The sequence below is a fragment of the Diabrotica virgifera genome, chromosome 2, assembly GCF_917563875.1.
Source record: "Diabrotica virgifera virgifera chromosome 2, PGI_DIABVI_V3a".
Lineage (NCBI taxonomy): Eukaryota > Metazoa > Arthropoda > Insecta > Coleoptera > Chrysomelidae > Diabrotica > Diabrotica virgifera.
In genome coordinates this window covers 105,325,657-105,345,402 of record NC_065444.1, presented here as the reverse complement: position 1 = coordinate 105,345,402, position 19,746 = coordinate 105,325,657, and the positions used below count along the sequence as shown (strand labels likewise).

The 19,746-nt window shown below is 34.2% G+C and overlaps 1 protein-coding gene across 2 annotated transcripts; it reads right to left on the bottom strand.

The window, feature by feature from the left end:
• Positions 1-512: 512 nt before the first annotated feature.
• Positions 513-10,597, bottom strand: LOC114328889 (uncharacterized). Of its 2 annotated transcripts, XM_050643931.1 has the most exons (6): positions 10,291-10,597; positions 5,884-6,090; positions 4,755-5,065; positions 3,589-3,860; positions 3,323-3,482; positions 513-679 (listed from the first exon to the last, which is right to left on the bottom strand). In XM_050643931.1, exons 3-6 carry the CDS (start codon positions 4,876-4,878, stop codon positions 576-578), a joined length of 660 nt encoding a protein of 219 aa, XP_050499888.1. In that variant the 5' UTR covers positions 4,879-5,065; positions 5,884-6,090; positions 10,291-10,597; the 3' UTR covers positions 513-575. The 2 variants fall into 2 exon arrangements, 1 of the variants encoding a protein (XP_050499888.1); XR_007696461.1 differs by lacking the exons at positions 513-679; positions 3,323-3,482; positions 3,589-3,860; positions 10,291-10,597 and having other exon boundaries at positions 4,912-5,065; positions 5,884-10,283.
• Positions 10,598-19,746: the final 9,149 nt, after the last annotated feature.

Sequence of the window (19,746 nt, the reverse complement as noted above, 5' to 3'; positions counted from 1 at the left end):
GACATTCACAGTATATGTTTTAGACTGAATGTCTTGTTGGAACATTCCATGAATGTTCTTTGGACATTCACAGTATATTTTTTAGACTGAATGTCTTGTTGGAACATTCCATGAATGTTGGAACATTCCATGAATGTTCTTTGGACATTCCATGAATGTTCTTTGGACATTCACAGTATATTTTTTAGACTGAATGTCTTGTTGGAACATTCCATGAATGTTCTTTGGACATCCACAGTATATTTTTTAGACATTCCCTGAATATACCCTGAATATACTATCCATTGCAAGATAATTCGGATTTATATCTACTTAATATTATATTATCACATTTTAGTATAAATAATGTAATTATTCATTTAAAGCGTACTAAGTATGCGGGAGTATGCTTTAAATGAATAATCATACTATTTATACTAAAATGTGATAATATAATATTAAATAGATATAAATATAAATCTGAATTATCTTGCAACGGATAATACGTGGCTATACCAAATAATACTCATTGATAAATATAAAGTTTTATTGCACATAAAAATATATTGCACATCTAAATTATAAAAAAAAATGTCTTATATTCTCTTCATGCATCTTTCCTTGGATTTTCTTAGCCACAAGGCTACAGCATATTCTGTCTCCTTCCTTGTTTTTTGTAAGCCAGTTCTCTCAGATGATTCTAAAAAATACAATGAATGGTAAGTTTTCTATTCTTTACAATTAACAATCAAAAGAAATACTATTTACAGGTAATAGAGTTTTTAGAGCCACCTGAAATGTAAATTTCACATTAAAATTTACAATATCAAATTGAAGAGCTCAAAGCTAAAAGGATGAGGGTCCATTATTTGTCATTATGGAGATAATACAAATTTCTTGTACTTTATCCCATGTAAAATATTGTATGATATCTAACTAAGCAATAAAGATGACGGTGTACAAGCCATTCAGCTTTGAAAAATAGGTCTTCTAGGCTAAAAGAATGAAGGTGCTACAAACGCAGGATAAAAGGATGACAGTCCACCTACTTCAGATTGCTGACCATAGAGATCTCTGCTATTAGAGTTGTTTGTTGCCCAGAGGTTTGTAAACGTACATACCTGTGTTTATAGCTTTCTGTTATTTTGGTGTAGATGGATGTTATTACATTTTTGAAGTCTTGTGCTGTTTAAAATGTCTGACAACGAATATTCTGCAGCAATTGAAAATTGTTCAAGGAAAAGAAAAAGTTTTGGTCGCATGCAAGATGTAATGATGTAGTAGCATGCAAGATGTAGTAATGTTTTTTCCAATCAGAGGCCACTCGTACCTCGAGTGTGACAGGAACATGGGCTTAATCAATCAAAAATCTGTGGTTGAAACCCCTTCGGAGTGGAGCGAAATTATTGAACACTCCAGATCCAAACCAACACCATTTAGAGTTATTTCTTGCGAGAACCAGGAAATATTTAAGTCATGGACTAAATTTCTTTCTCCTTTGTATACAAAAAGTTGTCCTTTTAAAACACGACCTGTACGCCAACTAAGCATCGTTTCTCATCACCCTCAAATGATGATACATCGTCAAACTGTTAATGGCCTAAATGAAGAAAGTATTGTTACTAAGCCTAAGAGGAAACAAATTTCACTACCTGAAGGCTATTTTCACTTACCAGAGCTAGCATATTGTGGACTTTTACCTTTAAATAAAGCAAAATTCGACGATATTCAACATTTGAAACAATTTTGCTCTGTAAAGTCTCAAGCATATTTTGACGCACTGCCACATGCTTAAAGCGTTTATTTTTCATTGTATATTATCTGTAACTATTTGCAATATAAACTATTTGTAATATAGACTACTTTATCTGTATTTTTAGTTTCATTTTAAGACACGTTAATGGACTCTCATCCATTTAGCTTGAGATTTCATGACATCAAAAGATAAATAAATTTATATTTATAGTAATTTGTAAATTTATAACACAAAAACATAGCCTATACGTTCCCTGTAAGTTACTGAATGATTTAGTAACCAAAATCAAGTGCCCTTTCTGTTAATTATTTTTATACCTAGTTTTAAAACTTAAAAACTTAATATCTCAAAACTTGTCTTTTTGGACCCTCATCCTTTTATTCTTGAGCTCTTCAATTGTTAACATATTTATATACAGTAAACTCGCGATTATCCGAGCCTCGGTTATCCGAGCCCCTCGGTTAACCGAGGCAAAAGTCATAACTGGTTAGTTAGAACTTTCAACCTTGGCGCAACATCGCCGTTTCAAAAAGAGGAATGAAGCTTACGCAAAAATCAATCAAGACTTTTTAAAACAGTAATATTGATACGGTAAATGTTTTTATCTTTTATAGACAATACTGTATTAGTTTTGTAATTAAAATATCCAAAGTTATGGTTATTAACGTGTTTTTCTAGAAACATAACCAATCTCATTGTTAACCGACTCTTTTCGTTATCGAGGTAGTCATGGTCCGTTACCTCGGATAATCGCGAGTGTACTGTAGTATACTTTAACATAATATGTAATATAATTGAATCAGTGAGTTGGAAAACCGTTTAAGTGCAAAATTTGACATTTTAAAGTAAAGTATCCATTTTGTTTATTTGTCCCTTTCTCGATAGGGCCTATCGAGAAAGGGACTATACTACAAACTTAGCCGTTAACGTAGCACAACTGACTGTAGTCGTTGTAGTCTATGTTAAGTAGTTCCAGTATTAAAATGTTTTTATTGATTTTCTCGGAACATATATTTTGGACATGTACGGTTTTCCAACTCACTGATTCAATTGATGTCAAGGAGTACTTGCCGTAAACTTTAGTTAGTGCTACTTATTACTGGGTATCCCCTATATGTGAAGTAGTAGTACTCATTTATATTCTCTTCCTCCAATTTGCATGTGAGATTTCACAATTCGTCAGGATTCAAATTGTCCATATTCAACGGCAGCAGGTGCCATTTTGTTTTAACTCTTCCTTTATGGAATTTATTTTATGTATGTTACCCATGTAAAATGTCTATGTGCCACTATTCTATGTGCCAACTACTTGTGGATTTGTGATATTTAAATGCTGACAAAGATGAGCCCTGACAAAGTGTGATGAAGTCTCACACGAGAATTTGGTGAATAACATCTAAATGAGTATTACAACCAATTAGATGACTAAAGTGATCTTGAAAATGAACTTTTAAGTGTCGGTTTTGTACCAGAATAGGGTACAATTAAATTTTCTATCCATTATCAAACCAAGTAGTTGATAAGGTATTATGATTTTTAATAATAAAAAATGTCCCTAACTATATTAACACAAAAAATAATATTTACCAATAACTGCCTTTGAAAGCTGTAGCTTTGAAAAGTTCAATTTCCCTTTTCTGCCTATAAAAGAATAGGCCATTGCCATCGAGTCTGACATTATTGGGCCCAAACATCTTTTCACAAAATCACACAGATTAATGCCTCCCATCTTGGCAAAATATTGGACCTAAAACAAATTTTAAATGACATTTAGCATAGCAAAAGTAAAAGACAAAAATGAATTGTTAAGCGAAAAAAAAAACACATTAAGTTAAAATTAGGTGGGTACTTACCAAAGATTTATAATTTTCGGTAGATGCCAAAAATTGTTCTAGATTTTCTAGTTTTTCTTCACTATCCACTGGCAGCTCTATAGAAATTCTTTCTAAAACATCGTCCACTGATGGTCCTTCCAATGACTGTTGAGGATTGGCAGACAATTTATTATTGACCTCTATTAGTCTTTCATTGACCTCTATTAACAGGCTCTGTATGTTGTAGAGTATTTGTGAATTGCGTTTGCAATTATGTTTATCATCCGTTATTTCAGAAACATCCTCAGTTTCTACAAAAACAGAAGAATTGATATTAGTAACCTTCAAAGACTTTCAAAATAATAGCAAACATATGTAAGAAAAAGTTTACGCCCTGCCCTAAGGCAAGTAACTTTAGCACATTTCCATGGATAGATCAGTACTTTCTATAGGAACGGATTATTTAGGTGTACAATGTCCAAAATATTTTATGGTTAAAACATGATTAATATTTTAAAGGAAAATATTCATAAACAGGAAAACTGATGCTGCGCATGCATATATTTGATTTTAACTTGGGTACTACTTTTGCTTTTATTAGAACCATATAACCATCAATAAAATTCAAACTAAATATGTTCATAAATATTTAAAACAATAAAACAATATTTTATATTCTTTTATTTTTTATGTTTGTGTTTTATACTTAGTTGTAGTTTTACAAGTATCTAAATTTTATATTTTCATTATTACGATGAAAGCTCTTCTTTATTGTATTTTGTATGTATTGGGTTTATCCCGTTAATAAATAAATAAATAAAAAAAATACAAGAGTCAGCACTGCCGAGTCTGTGCGGGCAATGTTCACTACATATGTGCTTTTATTAGAAGTATATTATAAAACTTAGAATGAAAAAATAGGACCAAATCTAGAAACTAGCATGAATATTTAGAAGCGAAAATTGTGATTTATTGTATCTAGTACCGTTAGTTTACAAATTAATAAACATTCTAGACTGAAGAAGGTATAATGTAAAACAGGCTAAGTTGCCAAATATAAAAAGAACTAAATATCTTAAAAACTGTAGGAGTAGCATTCCAACATGAGTTGTAAAATGCTCAAAAAACATAATTTGGTCTGCAAAAATGCTTGATCCATATGAATCCATGTTTTTAAAGTTATTTTAGTTAAATATTTAACTCACCTTTTAAATTTGCGCCTGAGAAATTGGCTGCGCCAGCGGTAATTTCCATACTCTCTCTAATAAAACTACCATTTGTATCAATTGTATTGTTCATATCCTCATAGTCTAACAGCACTGTAGGCATATTCCACGATGGAGGTGTCGGTAGATTTATAGCTTTTTTTTCGGCTTTTTCTTTATCCTGCTCTCGTCTTCTGATTCCGAAGAAGTGAACGTTCGTCTTTTTCTGGATCTTCTTACGTCAGGATCTGAATTTAGGTCACTGCTGTACTCAGCTTTCGCTGCCTTCGTTCTCGCTGTTGCATAGTCTTCTAAAAAATAATATGCCAACATTAAATTAAAAAAATACAAAAATATGTATGTACAGCTGGTTCCAAAGAAAACTGATACGACTCTTAAGCGTATTTTGTAGAAAATTGAGCAGTGTACTTTCTTCTTCCTCTTCTTTTTGTTTTTGGTCTCGCTGCAAGGCAATTAATTAAGGATCTTGATGTAGTCTGACGAGATAAGAAGTCAAGGAAAGTCTTGGAATGAGGTGAAGGCCCTAGCACAAAATAGAACCCAATGACGCGTTTTCACTGAATCTCTATGCTCCACTTAGGGGTTCAAGAACATTATAATATATATATCATATATATCATACTGATGACGACTAATAAGTCAGAAACACGTGTCTATGGTTGCATTCCATCTTGGGCATATTTTGTTTTATATATATATATTGATGTAGTCTGGCTCTAAGCCATATCAAAATCGCTGACTATGTTCTTTCTCAAAAAATGACTGTTTAATTGTTTATTTTATTATTTGTCTGTCATAATAAATATAATATAATGTCAGATCAACCATACACGGCTCAAAATGATCAAATCTTACTAAGAGTTGTATCCGTTTTTTAGGAACCAGCTATACATATTTGTTTTATTACTGATTGCTGAGATTATCTTTAAAGGCAAAAATCATCAAGAAATGTTGAAAAAGGTCAAGTATGCACAACATCTTCACAACAAAACATTTAAATTTTAGGATTATAGTTTTAATTTGCAGATTTTTTAAGGTTTAAAAAATTAAGTTTTAAAAATGAAATTAATTTTAGAAATAAATTTATTAAATAAGTTTGTCTAGATACCATAAGTTGAATCCCGAAATATTCGCACTTTATGCATGGGCCAACAACTATTGTATTCGCAGTTCTTTAATGCGTTATTCAATTTTTCCCGTGGTAAGGCGGGCCAAAGACAAGTGTCTCCATTTATCCATGTTGTTGGGACTGCCTGGACAGCATTATCCGAACAGAAGCACACAACAGTCCACGTTTTTGGAGATGCCATGACGACTTTGATCACAGAAAATAATTTTTTTTTCATAAAACATAAAAAATATTTTAATTTAAAAGTTATGATACTCCAAAATAGAAAAATACGAGAAAAAATATTGATTAAATCTACTACGTACCAAATTTATGACTACATGTTTTTTAAAAAGTGACAAATTTTCAGTTTTAGAAAAATAACGATGACATTAAAAAAATTAACAGCAATACACAAATCTGTAACAAGAACCATATCGCTACCTACATTCTAATACAAAGTATGAGGATTTTTAGGCGAAACGAGTTAGAGGTTGATTCTGATTATATTGCGCACGCTCTACCGAATGATTTTAATCCCAAGTATGAGAAAACATTATTTCTCATACTTGGGATTAGAATAATTCAGTAGAGAATAAATTCAATATGCTCAAAACTTGTTTTGCCTAAAAATCCTCATACATGGTGTTAGAATGTAGATAGAGATATGCAGAATGAGATTTAACCACTGTCTTATACCATCATAAATTTTTAAAGTTAATCTAGCTGATAGTCCACAATGTATTTGTGGTCAGTTGGGTAACCTACAACACAAAATTTTGACATGTTCTCTTATTTTTAATAAAACATGTTTTTCAATTCACCATATTCTTTGACTGATGTCCACCATTCCAATAATTTAAACTATTTATTAACATTAGAAAACAATGAGTTGGTATACCGACTATTGTATAAACATATTCATTTTAGATATTAAACTGAAATTGTAATTGTAAAATACAGAGTAAGTATTTCTGTTAATTTTATTTTATTTTATTTATTAAATAGACGGGATCACCCCATTACAGCATTATAATACTATATTTTTAATCTAATTTACCTCGTAACTACACTTTAAAATACAATAATTAGAAATAATTCTAGAGTTTACTATAAATCATGGTTTTAAATTGATTTAAACTTAAATTAAAAGGATCTCTATCACAGTGACTATTTAAAAACCTTAAGACCCTATCAAATGGATTATTGCAGGTATAATTGGTAGCATGAAAGTTTATATGAAAAAATTCAAAAGATCTTAGTCTACGCTGTGGAATATTGATGCTTATTTTACTTAAAAGTTCTGGACATTGAATTAAATTATTTAATAATTTATAAATAAATACAGAATCAAACTGAATTCGTCCGATATAAAGTGTTGTTAGATTTAATCTATCTAAAATTACTTTTTTGTCTATATTTGCAACTAGAATTCCCATTTTGTAGCCACAATACCTAAGAAACTTATTCTGAACTTTCTCAATGGAATTGATGTACTGGTCATACATAGCAGACCAGACTAGCGTGCCATATTCTAATTGAGAGCGTTCAAGAGAACAATACACAACTTTGTTACATCAATTGGGAACTCACTACAGTTTCTTAATGTAAATCCAAGAAGTTTAAGACTTTTCAATGTAATCTGTGAAATATGGTCATTGAAATTAATGCTTTCATTAAATGTGATGCCCAGGTCTGTTACCTATATTGCCAAAAAAAAAAGGAAAAAATATTAAAAAAAAATATATAAAAAAATAATAGAAAACAGATATAATAATAAAAAAAAAAATATGTAGATAAAAATGAATGACGAACTAGAACAGTCCATAGTACAAAGCTTTCGAATTAAGTAGAGGACTAAAGAAGAATGTTGCTGTGAAACTCGTTAGGAGAACTTCATTAAAAAAATACAAAAAAAATATATTAAAATTTTTTTTTAAAAAAATACAAAAATTATTGTTTATTAGTAGAATAATTGTTTACTAGAGATTAATATTAGCATTAGTTTCAGGATAAGATATGAAAAAAAGACTAATAAAATAAAAAATAGTATAATTGGTGAATGGATTTAGTGTGTGCAGTCATATAAACCCAAATAAACAACAACAAACCTGTAACAATTAAATAGTTGTATGTAATAACGGAAACACAACCACCTTATTGTTTAATCTAAGTTTAAAAAACTTGTAAACTACTTGAGGTAACTGCCACGATTCAATAGGACCTTCTTTACTTACAACAAAAATGTTTAATTTAGAAGATTCACAAGGCAAATTATAAAAATTTTCTAAAACTAAATACTTCTGACCAATTATTGTTACTACATTATTTAAAGAAACAATATTTTTAATAATAACTACACTGTTATCATTCATAAAACAGCAATTATTTGAGTCGTCTAAGGACAATGAGAAATTTTCCAAACAAATTTTTTTAAACTGTTTTATACCAAAAGCACTTACAATCAGTGGCCCATTAGAATGTTCAAATTTTAATACAGGGTATTCTACACCAAGACTTGCAGATCCCAAAATACAATTGTTTCGTTCTACAATTCTATTAATAATTTGTTGAAGGGGCTGATCCCCTTTGCGCACCAGTTTTTTTAAAAATAACATATTATTTTCAAATGGAAAAGCACTGAAATTTTCAATGCTACCAAAAATTTTAACGTCATCAACAATATGCAAAAGGTTATGCACATTATGTGATACATTTTCTTCTCCATACAGCAGTGAAAATGTTTCAATAAAATATTTTGACAATTCAGCAGCATAATCAATATTTTGATTTTTGGAGAAAAGCGTAACTGCTACATGCAGAGACACAAAATTTTGGTAAATTTCATCAGTGACACTACCTTTTAACACCACTGGTCCAGTGTAAAACAGAAACATTCTAAGCTCCGTTGCTTTCCAATGCTTAATATCAGAAAGCAATCTAGGTTTTCTAGAAAATTCAGTGGGTACTTGATTTTGGAATGATAAATGTTGTTGGGAAATATTAGAAATTTGCTGGCTTGAAAATCGGTGAGGTGGTTTTCCTGATAACCACAAATTACTTATTAATTTTTTAACAATGCCGAGACAAACTAAATGCATGTAGTCTAGTGGAAAACAAGTTATCATATTCAAGTTAGGTATAGATTCCAAGATAGAAGTATCTGTGTGGTGGCTCTCTTGCTCTTTAGACCTAAAAGTTTCATCTGTTCGAAGACGAAATCCTTCTATTGGAGGAAAACAAACTCTATTCGCTTTAAAGACACCTTCAGTATCACATTTAGAACAAGACATATAGCCACTATGACCTCTGGTACACTTTATAAAAGCTTTTGCAGGGACATCACAAATAAAAGCTTTAATTTTTACATAAAATATTTGGTTTTTATAAGTGAAACCATTAGTCATCAAGCTGATGATTTCATTTACAAACTTGCACATAAACAGATTAACATTTTCAGGTTTTTTATTGCCTTGATATAATCCACATACCTCCACAATGTTTTTATTTTGAAAAAGGTTAATCATTATAGGCCATAACTGACTACCAGAGCTTTTTGATAAAGGAAGACCATCAACGTTTACACAGATTTCTAAAATATTACTAACCCCGGAGCCAATACCACCTGTACGATTTATCAAATTAATAAGACTATTTTCCACCCCAAAATGAAAGTAAACACCTGGTTCTACCTTATCAATTAGAGAACCAGTATTTCGTGGTGTTTTTAAAAGAGTTCTTGGATCTTTGGGCAGATTAATGTCAAGTGTTCGATTTAAAATTTTCAATAAATCAGATAAAGCAATATGATTAATGTTGTGAATTATGGCCCAATCTGATAACTGTTCTATTAAAGTTGACTTCGGTACCTCATGTGCCGGCTGTGGTATATCTAAAAATTCAGTCTGAACAAAGGTTTCTTCCTGAATTTGAGATGGAACTTGAGTAATATCACAAAAATTTTGTTCAGAATCTGTGCTTTCTTCTGAATCATTAAAAATGTTTTTTTGGGATGTGGAACTTTCACTGGTTTTATAATAATTATCTTTAGACGTGGAGACCCGTTCATCGACTTTCGTAACTTGTTTAGATCGTTTATATCGCTGATAAAATTTATTAAATAATTTTCGTTTCTCTGTAGAATCCATATTATTACAGCAGTAGGTAAATAATATAGCAATATGTAATATAAGCAGTCTATAATATATATAGCGTTGATTGATAAATATACATGTAAATAATATTAATTTCCTGTATATTTAACAATAACGATAACAAGTAATATGTACTTATGTCTTTATAAACAAATTTATTGTTAATTCACCAATATTATTTCTCGTTATTTCGTAACAGAGGTACAAGAAACAATGAATAAAGAAAATTTAAAACGGATTTTACAATACTTACATAATTATTTAAACAAAACTAATAAAAACCACTAAAATCCAATGTGTTCCCGCCCGACTAAAATATGGTTGTGTATTGTATTACACCCACGCCACGCGGCCACGCCACTATCCACAGATTGCTTAGAACCAGAACTTGTTTTTATTTCTCTATAATAACTTTACATCAACAATATTCTGCTGGGGCTCTGGCTCTTTTTTCGATGAATTAAATAAAATAACAAGCAAAATATTATCAAAAATAAACAAAAAAATAAGCGAAATGGACACTGTGACTTGTGACTGCGACAACGACACAAGACACAATGGCAATGGCGGCAATGGCGAATGGCGCCAATGGCTTAGACCAATTAAATTACAGAAATTACTTGACAGTCGACAAGATAACAAGAATATATACCGCGACAAAGCTGAAAATTATAATTAACACTATTAAGAATTACTTGCCTCTCGTCGTTTTTGCACAAAGTTTTTGTTTGCTTTTTAAGTTTTAGATTAAAGATTGCAATAACAAACTATTTTATTTGTAAAAGAAAACCGGAAACATACAAAAGCTTAAAATATAGTTTTTATATATAGACATTGGTAGTATGTTCAAAGAATGTCTTACGGCAACATTCCAGGAATAATGTAATCAGATGTTCACCGAATGTTCCTTGAATGTGAAGGACATTCAAATATTGATAGGACTTTGGTAGTACATTCCTAGAATGTTGTGTGTTGTTAGGGTAAATTTGTTTGTTTAGCTTGTTTTATCAAAGTCATCGGGAACAAACCGATAAATTGTTATTTGAACTAGAATAAATTTAAGTGGTAAAAATTTCATTCGGACAGCTGTGTCCACAAGTTTTAATTTGATCAATTTTTAGAGTATTGATTTTGATAATAAAAGACAATTCTGTATGCTCATTTTATATTTCTATTTAATTCCTTTTCCTAATATTTTTTCCCGATTAGAACCAACTAAGAGATACTGAAACCACGAGAGAAGATAAGTATAACATAAGATAATTTAGATATTTTTTTTGTATTATAAAAAGGCACCCTGAGATTTTTTCCTAATTTTTTTTGTATGATTTGTGACAATTGGATAATTGATTAAATAATTAATTGGAGTAATCAAATAAAGACTAACTGATATAAATGTAATAAAAAGTAGATCATAACAGTATATTTTAGAAATGTGTAGGTAATGATTTATTTGGATTTTACCCCTGGGTCTATACGACTTGTATTATAAATAAAATTATACCTACCTCTCCTTTTGAATTTAAAATTAATTAATTTAAATGACTCTTCACCAGGAATGAGTTTTGTATTGGAGAAAACTTACCTACTATCGTTTGTCATGACTCTACAACCCTCTACATAAACTATTTTTTTTTTCTGAAAATCATGTTTTTTTAAATTTTTTTCATTAAACTCTAATAAGTCCTGTGACCTCAACGAAGGCCCACAGTTTTCTTATTGGTAGTTTTAGAATCTCTTTTGTGCTTTTGTTCAATCCTGAGCTCAGTTGGCTAGTGAGTGCTTGCGTCATATTACTCAGCACATTACAATGGCGTATGATAATGTGTATGGCAGTCCATTTCGCATTTTCTGGCCTGCACCATCGTTCATTCAACTCACCTAGTTTTGTAAAGTTGTTCTCTTAAACAACGACGTCTAGTTAACATTTCGATGGTCGATGACCGTTTTAATCTCTCATTTATTGAGGTTCATCAAATTGTCCGGGAGTAATTTATCAATATTGTTGATTATCTCCTTGGTCTGGATTTACCTCGAATCGCTCTCCATGTCTTTTGATATAGCTTTTGATTCCTTATCAGCCACTTCCGAACCTCGTGTTTTTCTAGCATTTTTAGTGTTGCCTTCTTCTTTAAGTTCCATCTCCGCGACGAAGGTTCATCGTGGCTATTCTGACCAGCTCAGCTGCTCGAGCAATTGTCTTAGCTGCAACCTTAGCCTTAGCTGCACTATAAAGGTTTCTTTCCGCCCTTGTTTTGCCAACAAATATGCTCATTCATTCCCATGCACCCTTCATGACCCGGTACCCATATTAAAGACATTTTATTTTCTTTTGCCAGGTTGTTGAGGAGATCTTTGCAGTTCCTCGTCAGTTTTGATTTAGTGAGTGGGTTTTTTACCACCCAGAATAGCCGCTTGGCTATCCGAATAAATGTTGATTCTCTTTGCTTTGGCAGGTATCCCCTTCCATAATTTCAAATAAAACCAAAGCAAAACTTCAGCCTGTATTCAGCCCTTCAACTGTACGTATATTGACCTTAGGCTGTAAGATTTATTAGAATTACATGTCTGCCCAAAGACTCATAATCCAGTACCATGGCAGTTTTAGATTCATCAGTGAACCATATTAAGTCCTCATTAATACTGTAACAAAATATTACTTTTGACCGACCGTCGTATAACAGTTCCCATCTCCACGCAGGCATTCCACGACGATGTTTCTAGATATGACGCGATGTAGCGGGACGGAAAGACGAGCAATTCTAAGAACGTCTGGACGATAACTAGAGATGGGCAGAATTTTCGAGAAATAACGATGGGCTATAAATTGGAACTGTTTTTGTAAATGAGTTCAGTGTATAATATAAATTCGTCTGTACAGTTATATAAATAAAGTCGTATATAAATACGAAATCGCTTGTTTTATTACAATGGTGTCCGGTGTTCGGTAAAATACAGTAAACTTAGTGCGATATAAATAAGTGAATTCGGAAAGACTTTAAAAGACTTTTGAACTTTATTCGTCGGGAATAATTGAAGTGCGTTGATTGTTCGGTATTCGGAAAGACTTAAGACATTTTGAAAAGTACGTGTGTGCCGACTAAAGATGTTGCTACAAGAACTGGCTATAAAACAGCTCCGTGAACAATTAGAAGAGTACGAATTAGACAGCAGTGGGTGCAAGCTAGTCCTACAAGCACGACTCAAGGATGTCCTCACGAAGAACGGAGATGACCCAGAGACGTTCCACTTCCAGTCAGCAGAACAAGTAATCTTATCGAAATTAAAAACTGTTTCTGAAACGATCGATGAAACTTCTAGAAAAAGCGACGAGAAATTTGAAAGTGTTTCTCAAAAGATCGACGAAACTTCTAGAAAAAGCGACGAGAAACTTGAAGAAGTTAGTAGAAAAAGCGACGAGAAATTCGAAAACGTTGCTAAAAGATTCGACGAGACTTCTCAAAAGATTGATGAAACTTTTAAAGAGGTTTGTAGACAAAACAACGAAAAACTTGAAGAAGTTTGTAAACAGAACAATGAGAAATTTGAAGAAGTTTCTAGAACATTCGATAAGATACAGAAAAGTGTAGACGACAATAAAGAAATGTTAGAAGAGAAGATCAAACAACTAGAGACTATGGTAACCAATACGAAAGTTCTACCTTCAGTTAATGCAGTAGTTTTGGCCGTAAAAGAGAAGATCAAAGAATTAGAAAGCATGATAACCGATACAAAAGTGCAACCGTCAGTTAATGCAGTAGCTTTAGATCCTGTAGTGAAAGATGAACTACCGAGAGACGAAATGTCGCATAATATGAGATTCAAATTACCACCATTTGATGGAAAGTCCTCTTGGTCCATATACCTTAGACAATTCGAAGCTATTGCGACCGCCAATCATTGGACCGAACAGGAAAAGGCTGTTTCCTTGACTGCTGCTTTGCGAGGTGATGTTGCAGATATATTAAGATCAATTCCTAAGGGTCAAGAAAATTGTTACCAGACCTTGTTCACTCGTCTAGAAAAACGCTATGGAGATGCCCATCTACAACAAGTATACAAAGCACAACTGCGAAGTAGAAGTCAACGAGCAAGTGAGAATCTGCAAGAATTTGAAGCAGATATGGCTCGTGTGGTGCGGTTGGCTTATCCAGAGGTGCCAGACAGCTTTTTAGAAGAAATTGCAGTAGATACCTTCGTCAATGGGCTGAAAGATAGTGAACTACAGAAAGCTTTACGACTAGCAAGACCGAAAGTTTTAGATGAAGCACTTGCTATTGCCTTGGAACACGAAGCAGCTAGCCAAGCTTCACGAAACAATCGAGTAATAGCCGTGGAAAAAGGCGATAAGAGAAAAGATGAACGTTTGGTGGAAATGGTACGGAGGGTGATTCGTGACACGATGCCGAAGAGACGCGTGAAGAGGGCTGGAAGAGTTTTCAAATACAGATGCTTCCTCGATACGGCCATGCGGTGAAAGTTGTAATCACCGGCTTAAAGTAGATGAACAGCGTTGCCCTGTGAGACTAATTACCGTAGTTAATGAACAATGGCAGCCCCAACAGCTACAACACGCCCAAGAAGATGATCCATGTATAAAAAGAGTATTGGATTGGATGCAGCAAGGTGAGAGACCTAGTTGGCAGAACATTAGTGCATGTAGTCCAGAAGTCAAGGCCTACTGGAGCCAATGGAATTGCCTGGTACTAAAAGATGATCTTCTGTACAGAACCTTTGAGAAAGATGATGGTACAGAATCTAAGCTGCAGTTGATTGTACCTAAAAGTAAAGTGTCAGAAGTATTGCGTCAGTTGCATGACGGTACATCAGGTGGACACTTTGGTATTACGAAGACTCTGCAAAAGGTTCGAGAACGGTTCTATTGGGTGAACTGTAAAGATGATGTAAGAAGATGGTGCCGGAAATGTGAACTGTGTGCATCCGGTAATGGTCCAGTTGGTAAAAAGAGAGCACCCATGAGACAGTACAATGTTGGAAGTCCTATGGAAAGAGTAGCAATCGACATTGCAGGTCCATTTCCAGAAACCGATGCTGGAAATAAATACATTCTGGTAGCCATGGACTATTTTACGAAATGGACCGAGGCCTATGCATTACCGAATCAAGAAGCTGCTACCGTTGCAGAGGTACTTGTTAAAGAATTCTTCAGCCGATTTGGTGTTCCCTTGGAGATCCACTCCGACCAAGGGCGAAACTTTGAGTCAGCTCTTTTCCAAAACGTTTGTAAATTGATTGGTGGCAATAAGACCAGAACAACACCCCTGCATCCTCAATCAGATGGAATGGTCGAGAGGATGAACCGAACGATGGGTAAACACTTGTCCAAAGTTGTATCTGAACATCAGCGAGATTGGGACCAACACATTCATTTATTCCTGATGGCCTACCGCTCGGCCGTGAATGAAACTACAGGTCAAACACCAACCTGCCTGATGTTGGGTCGTGAAGTTCGTTTGCCCTGCGACCTAGAGTTTGGCTGCAGACCTTCCGAGGAATATGTTGCAGGCGAAGAATACGTAGACCGCCTGAAGTTACGAATGAACAACATTCATGAACTTGCCCGACAACACATCCAGATAGCCAGTGACAGAGTGAAAGATCAATATGATTCTCGCTGCAAGAATGAAAGCTTCGAAGTAGGTGATCTTGTCTGGCTTTATAATCCACAACGTCGTCGAGGCCTGTGTCCTAAACTGCAAAGACAATGGGAAGGTCCGTATGAAGTTAAGAAGAAAATAAATGACGTAATATACAGAATTAAGAAGTTACCAAACGGTAAACCAAAAGTTATTCACATAAATCGTCTTGCACCATATGCTGGCTCAAATGAAACAGAGGAAGCCCGAGTCCTCCAACAGGAGATGAAAGATGCACCACAGCCAAGTTTTAAGGAATTTATGTCAAATTACGCAGAAAGAAAGAGTGCTAGATTCGGCGTGACCACAGAAGTTCAGCAAGATCTGTTTGGTGTTCCAGAAAACGTCTCTCTAGCCCACTGTGTTGCCCAAGACCTCGAGATGACTAAAGGAATCTCGTCCGTATTCAATAGAAAGTTCGGCCGCCTGGACGAGTTAAGGAATCAACAACCTAAAATTGGAAGAGTATTGCGATTAGAAGATGGTCCTCGATCTTTGCTGTATATAGTGACCAGGAAGTCTTATACGGACACGCCAAGCTACGAGAACATATGGCGTGCTCTAACTAATTTGAAGAAAATCGTGTGTAATTATGACATCAAAGATTTGGCTTTACCAAAAATAGGCCATGCAGTAGAAAATCTGGATTGGAAGATTGTGAGAAGCATGCTTGAAGTGATCTTCAGAGAAACTGGCGTACGAATTACTGTGTGTTGCATGAACCCGAAGACGTCATACACTTCAAAGACAGTAGACTGTTACTTCTTTTCTAGGGGTGTATGAAGAGCTGGAGAATCCTGTAGGTTCCGCCATCCTGGGCCATCTAGAGTTGCTGATCGGGACGCTCAGATCTTAAGAGGGGAGCAGTGTAACAAAATATTACTTTTGACCGACCGTCGTATAACAGGTCCCATCTCCACGCAGGCATTCCACGACGATGTTTCTAGATATGACGCGATGTAGCGGGACGGAAAGACGAGCAATTCTAAGAACGTCTGGACGATAACTAGAGATGGGCAGAATTTTCGAGAAATAACGATGGGCTATAAATTGGAACTGTTTTTGTAAATGAGTTCAGTGTATAATATAAATTCGTCTGTACAGTTATATAAATAAAGTCGTATATAAATACGAAATCGCTCGTTTTATTACAATACTTAGCACTTTTTGTTCTCTAGATGTTAAGTATAATTATTGTGTTAATCTTCTTAGTGAAGATTAGTTCTTGTGTCATCATATCTGAGTTCATCATAAAGATGGATTCCTCAAGTATAGTCCCAGTAGTGTTTGTGTGGCTATTCAATACATAATTCGGCGTCCAAGTATTGTTTGCTTTCAGTCTCAGGATGGTCATAAAGGTTACCGTCGAAATATATATTTGCAGTGGAGGAAGAGCTGTAATAGCCTCTGAAGAATCCGTTGCCGTACTATTCAAGGCTCCTGTTATACCTATTTAGAAGGGCTTGTCTTTGTAGGGTTGTGAGAGAGGTCGAAAAAGATTGTAAAGCCATCTTTTTTTCATCAAAGTACTGAGCCATAAACAGCTATCGGTCTTATCACTGATGTATATAACCAGCAGCAGATATCTTTGGTTTCAATCCGCCCTAGGTTTTACCTACAACTTGTCTGCAATTTCAGAAGAGGCGCGTAGCCCTGTTGGTTAAATTGTTAATATGAGTTCTCCAATGGAGATTGGAATCCAGGGTTACCACTACATAATTAAACTCATTGGTCCTTTATAGTTCCTCTCCAAATAATTTCAGCTCACTCAGCCCAGTAAGCTTCCTCTTATTAGGCTTACCATAATTACGAAGTGCCAAACCGGGACGCAGAAGAGACTAATTTTCGTTTTGCTTTTCGCTTTTGTATTTTCAGATTTTAAATGCAATGCAAAAAGAGATAAATTAATGCGAACAACACTAAAAATTTGTCCAGTTTTATTATTCGCTCACGCTTGTTTAATATATTTAGTGTGCACTATAATGCACATTCTTCACAATATTTTTGTCGCACTTGTCATAAAATTCATTGCATGATATGTTCAAGTTGAATTTGCACGTAAGCAAAGCTTCCACAACGCATTCTTACATCCTCTCCCGATCATCAGACCATATTTTTTTCATCGGTGAAAAATTTTTTTCCACTGGCGCTGAAGTAGGTACCGGGTAGACATATAGCAAACTCCATATTTCTTTTTTAATTTGGCACCTCAATGCTGCTTGTGAAAATGGGTGAATAGTTAGAACCATTTCTCGGAGTAACTAGCTTCATTAGAATTTTGGAAGAAGCCTTTTACTAATAACACCTCATCAAATAGCTCATCAATCATTATTTGGGTTTTCGATTTAAGTTTTTACATTTTATTTACACTTTCTGCTACTTTTTCGATTTCATTCCAGTTAAGCTCATTTTCCAAGCAGATCCACTCAAAATCGTCGGCTCCGTCGAAGCTCTTTTCAATAAATTCTAAATACAAAATGCAGCGCTCATAAAAAGCGTGAACGTCACTCATGAAGTTTTCGTCATTTATAGAATCTTTCAATTTATTTAAGAGTTGTTTAACTGCTTGTGGAAGAAATTTGTTTTTCATCATGTTTTGAAGATTAGTTTTTAACTTTGTCAACTCCATAGCTACATATGTCTTAGTTGAGTTAGTTTTCTCGATAGACTAAATGTTTTTGTTGAATACATTTAAGTAAAGTGCTCCAATTTCTGTTGTAAAGAACTGTCGCAATGCGAGAGGGCAGTTTACTTGAGCAAGAAAATAAGCTTTCAGACCTTCGTATAGCTGCAGGATCCTTTCCATAGCTGGTAATAAAGACAGAAATCTTGTGTTTCCATGTTTCACTAATTTTTTGTACTCGATGTCAGCTATCACACAATCGAGTAACACTACAGATATACTCTCTCAGGTACAAATTATGTATATTGTTGAAATGCTAAAAAATTCAATTCTTTTGGTCGTTGTGTATTAGTTCATCTCTTCCCATCGCTCTTCGGTGCAATCAGTCCCGTGATGATCGCTTCGCACTTGGTACCGCAGACTCGAATTTGGGTTCAAACAGTTTCGATATTAATTTTGAGGAGCAATCAGATGTTTTAAAACTAATATCGTCCATTGCTGTATGGAATGCGAAAGTAGCTTCTTTAGCCGCAATGGAAAGTTCATTTTCTGCGGGTTAGGCATTTTTGAAAAACAATGTTATGATAGATGAGCTTGCAATGGCACTTGTGCTGGCCTTGCGTTTCGATCACTTTAGATGGTCCTTGATCAATGGCCGGGGTGTCGGTGTTGTTCAAGTTTGACCGAGACGCTAATACAAACCGGCCGGGACAGGGATCTCAATCCGAGACCGTCCCGGTCAAACCGGGACGTATGGTAAACCTACCTCTTATTAGTGAAGGCTACTAATTTAGTTTTGGAAGGTTCACAGAGGGGTTCTCTTTCAGACACTAATACTATATGTAATGAAGGGCATATGGATGGATCCAGATTCCTTGACTGGTAAGCCCATGAATCAGGTTATCAACTAGAAAAATGATAATACTAAAATTACCCGAATAATAATAATTATCCAAGTAAAGTTTCCATTTTTTGTGTTGTGTTCCAATGTTTTATCCATTATTTGTGAATATTTCGCTGTATTCTGCATTTACCCTGTTAAAACTAGATTTTCCATAGGATGCTTGGATATTGCAATAATCAGTTACGTTTCAGATAATCCAGATAGAGGAATTAAAACTCTTTTCGTGTTGCACTGTTTAATTTTAATAGGTTATAGAGGTATTGAAACGGAAGAAGAGTTGGAAAAACATTAATAACCAATTTTTGCCTTAGGAGATAATTTCAGTAGATGAAAATGTCCCAGGCAATATTTGTTCTAAGTTCTTTGGTCGGTGAATTGTGTACAGTAAAACCTATCTATCTGCAACCGCGAGGGAGAGACAGGACAGACGTTTGTTGATGCGGTGCAGGTGACTTTGAGGGTTTCAGTTAAATCTATTCTGTTCAGTTATAACGGGTAAACATTCAGGGACTCAACAGTACCTAA

Excerpts from the sequence above, each read along its gene's own strand:
- LOC114328889 (XM_050643931.1), bottom strand. The coding sequence starts at position 4,878 with ATGCCTACAGTGCTGTTAGACTATGAGGATATGAACAATACAATTGAT. Across the intron at positions 3,483-3,588 it reads CCGAAAATTATAAATCTTTG|GTCCAATATTTTGCCAAGAT; the intron begins GTAAGTACCCAC and ends AATTTGTTTTAG. Across the intron at positions 680-3,322 it reads GCTTTCAAAGGCAGTTATTG|AATCATCTGAGAGAACTGGC; the intron begins GTAAATATTATT and ends TGTATTTTTTAG.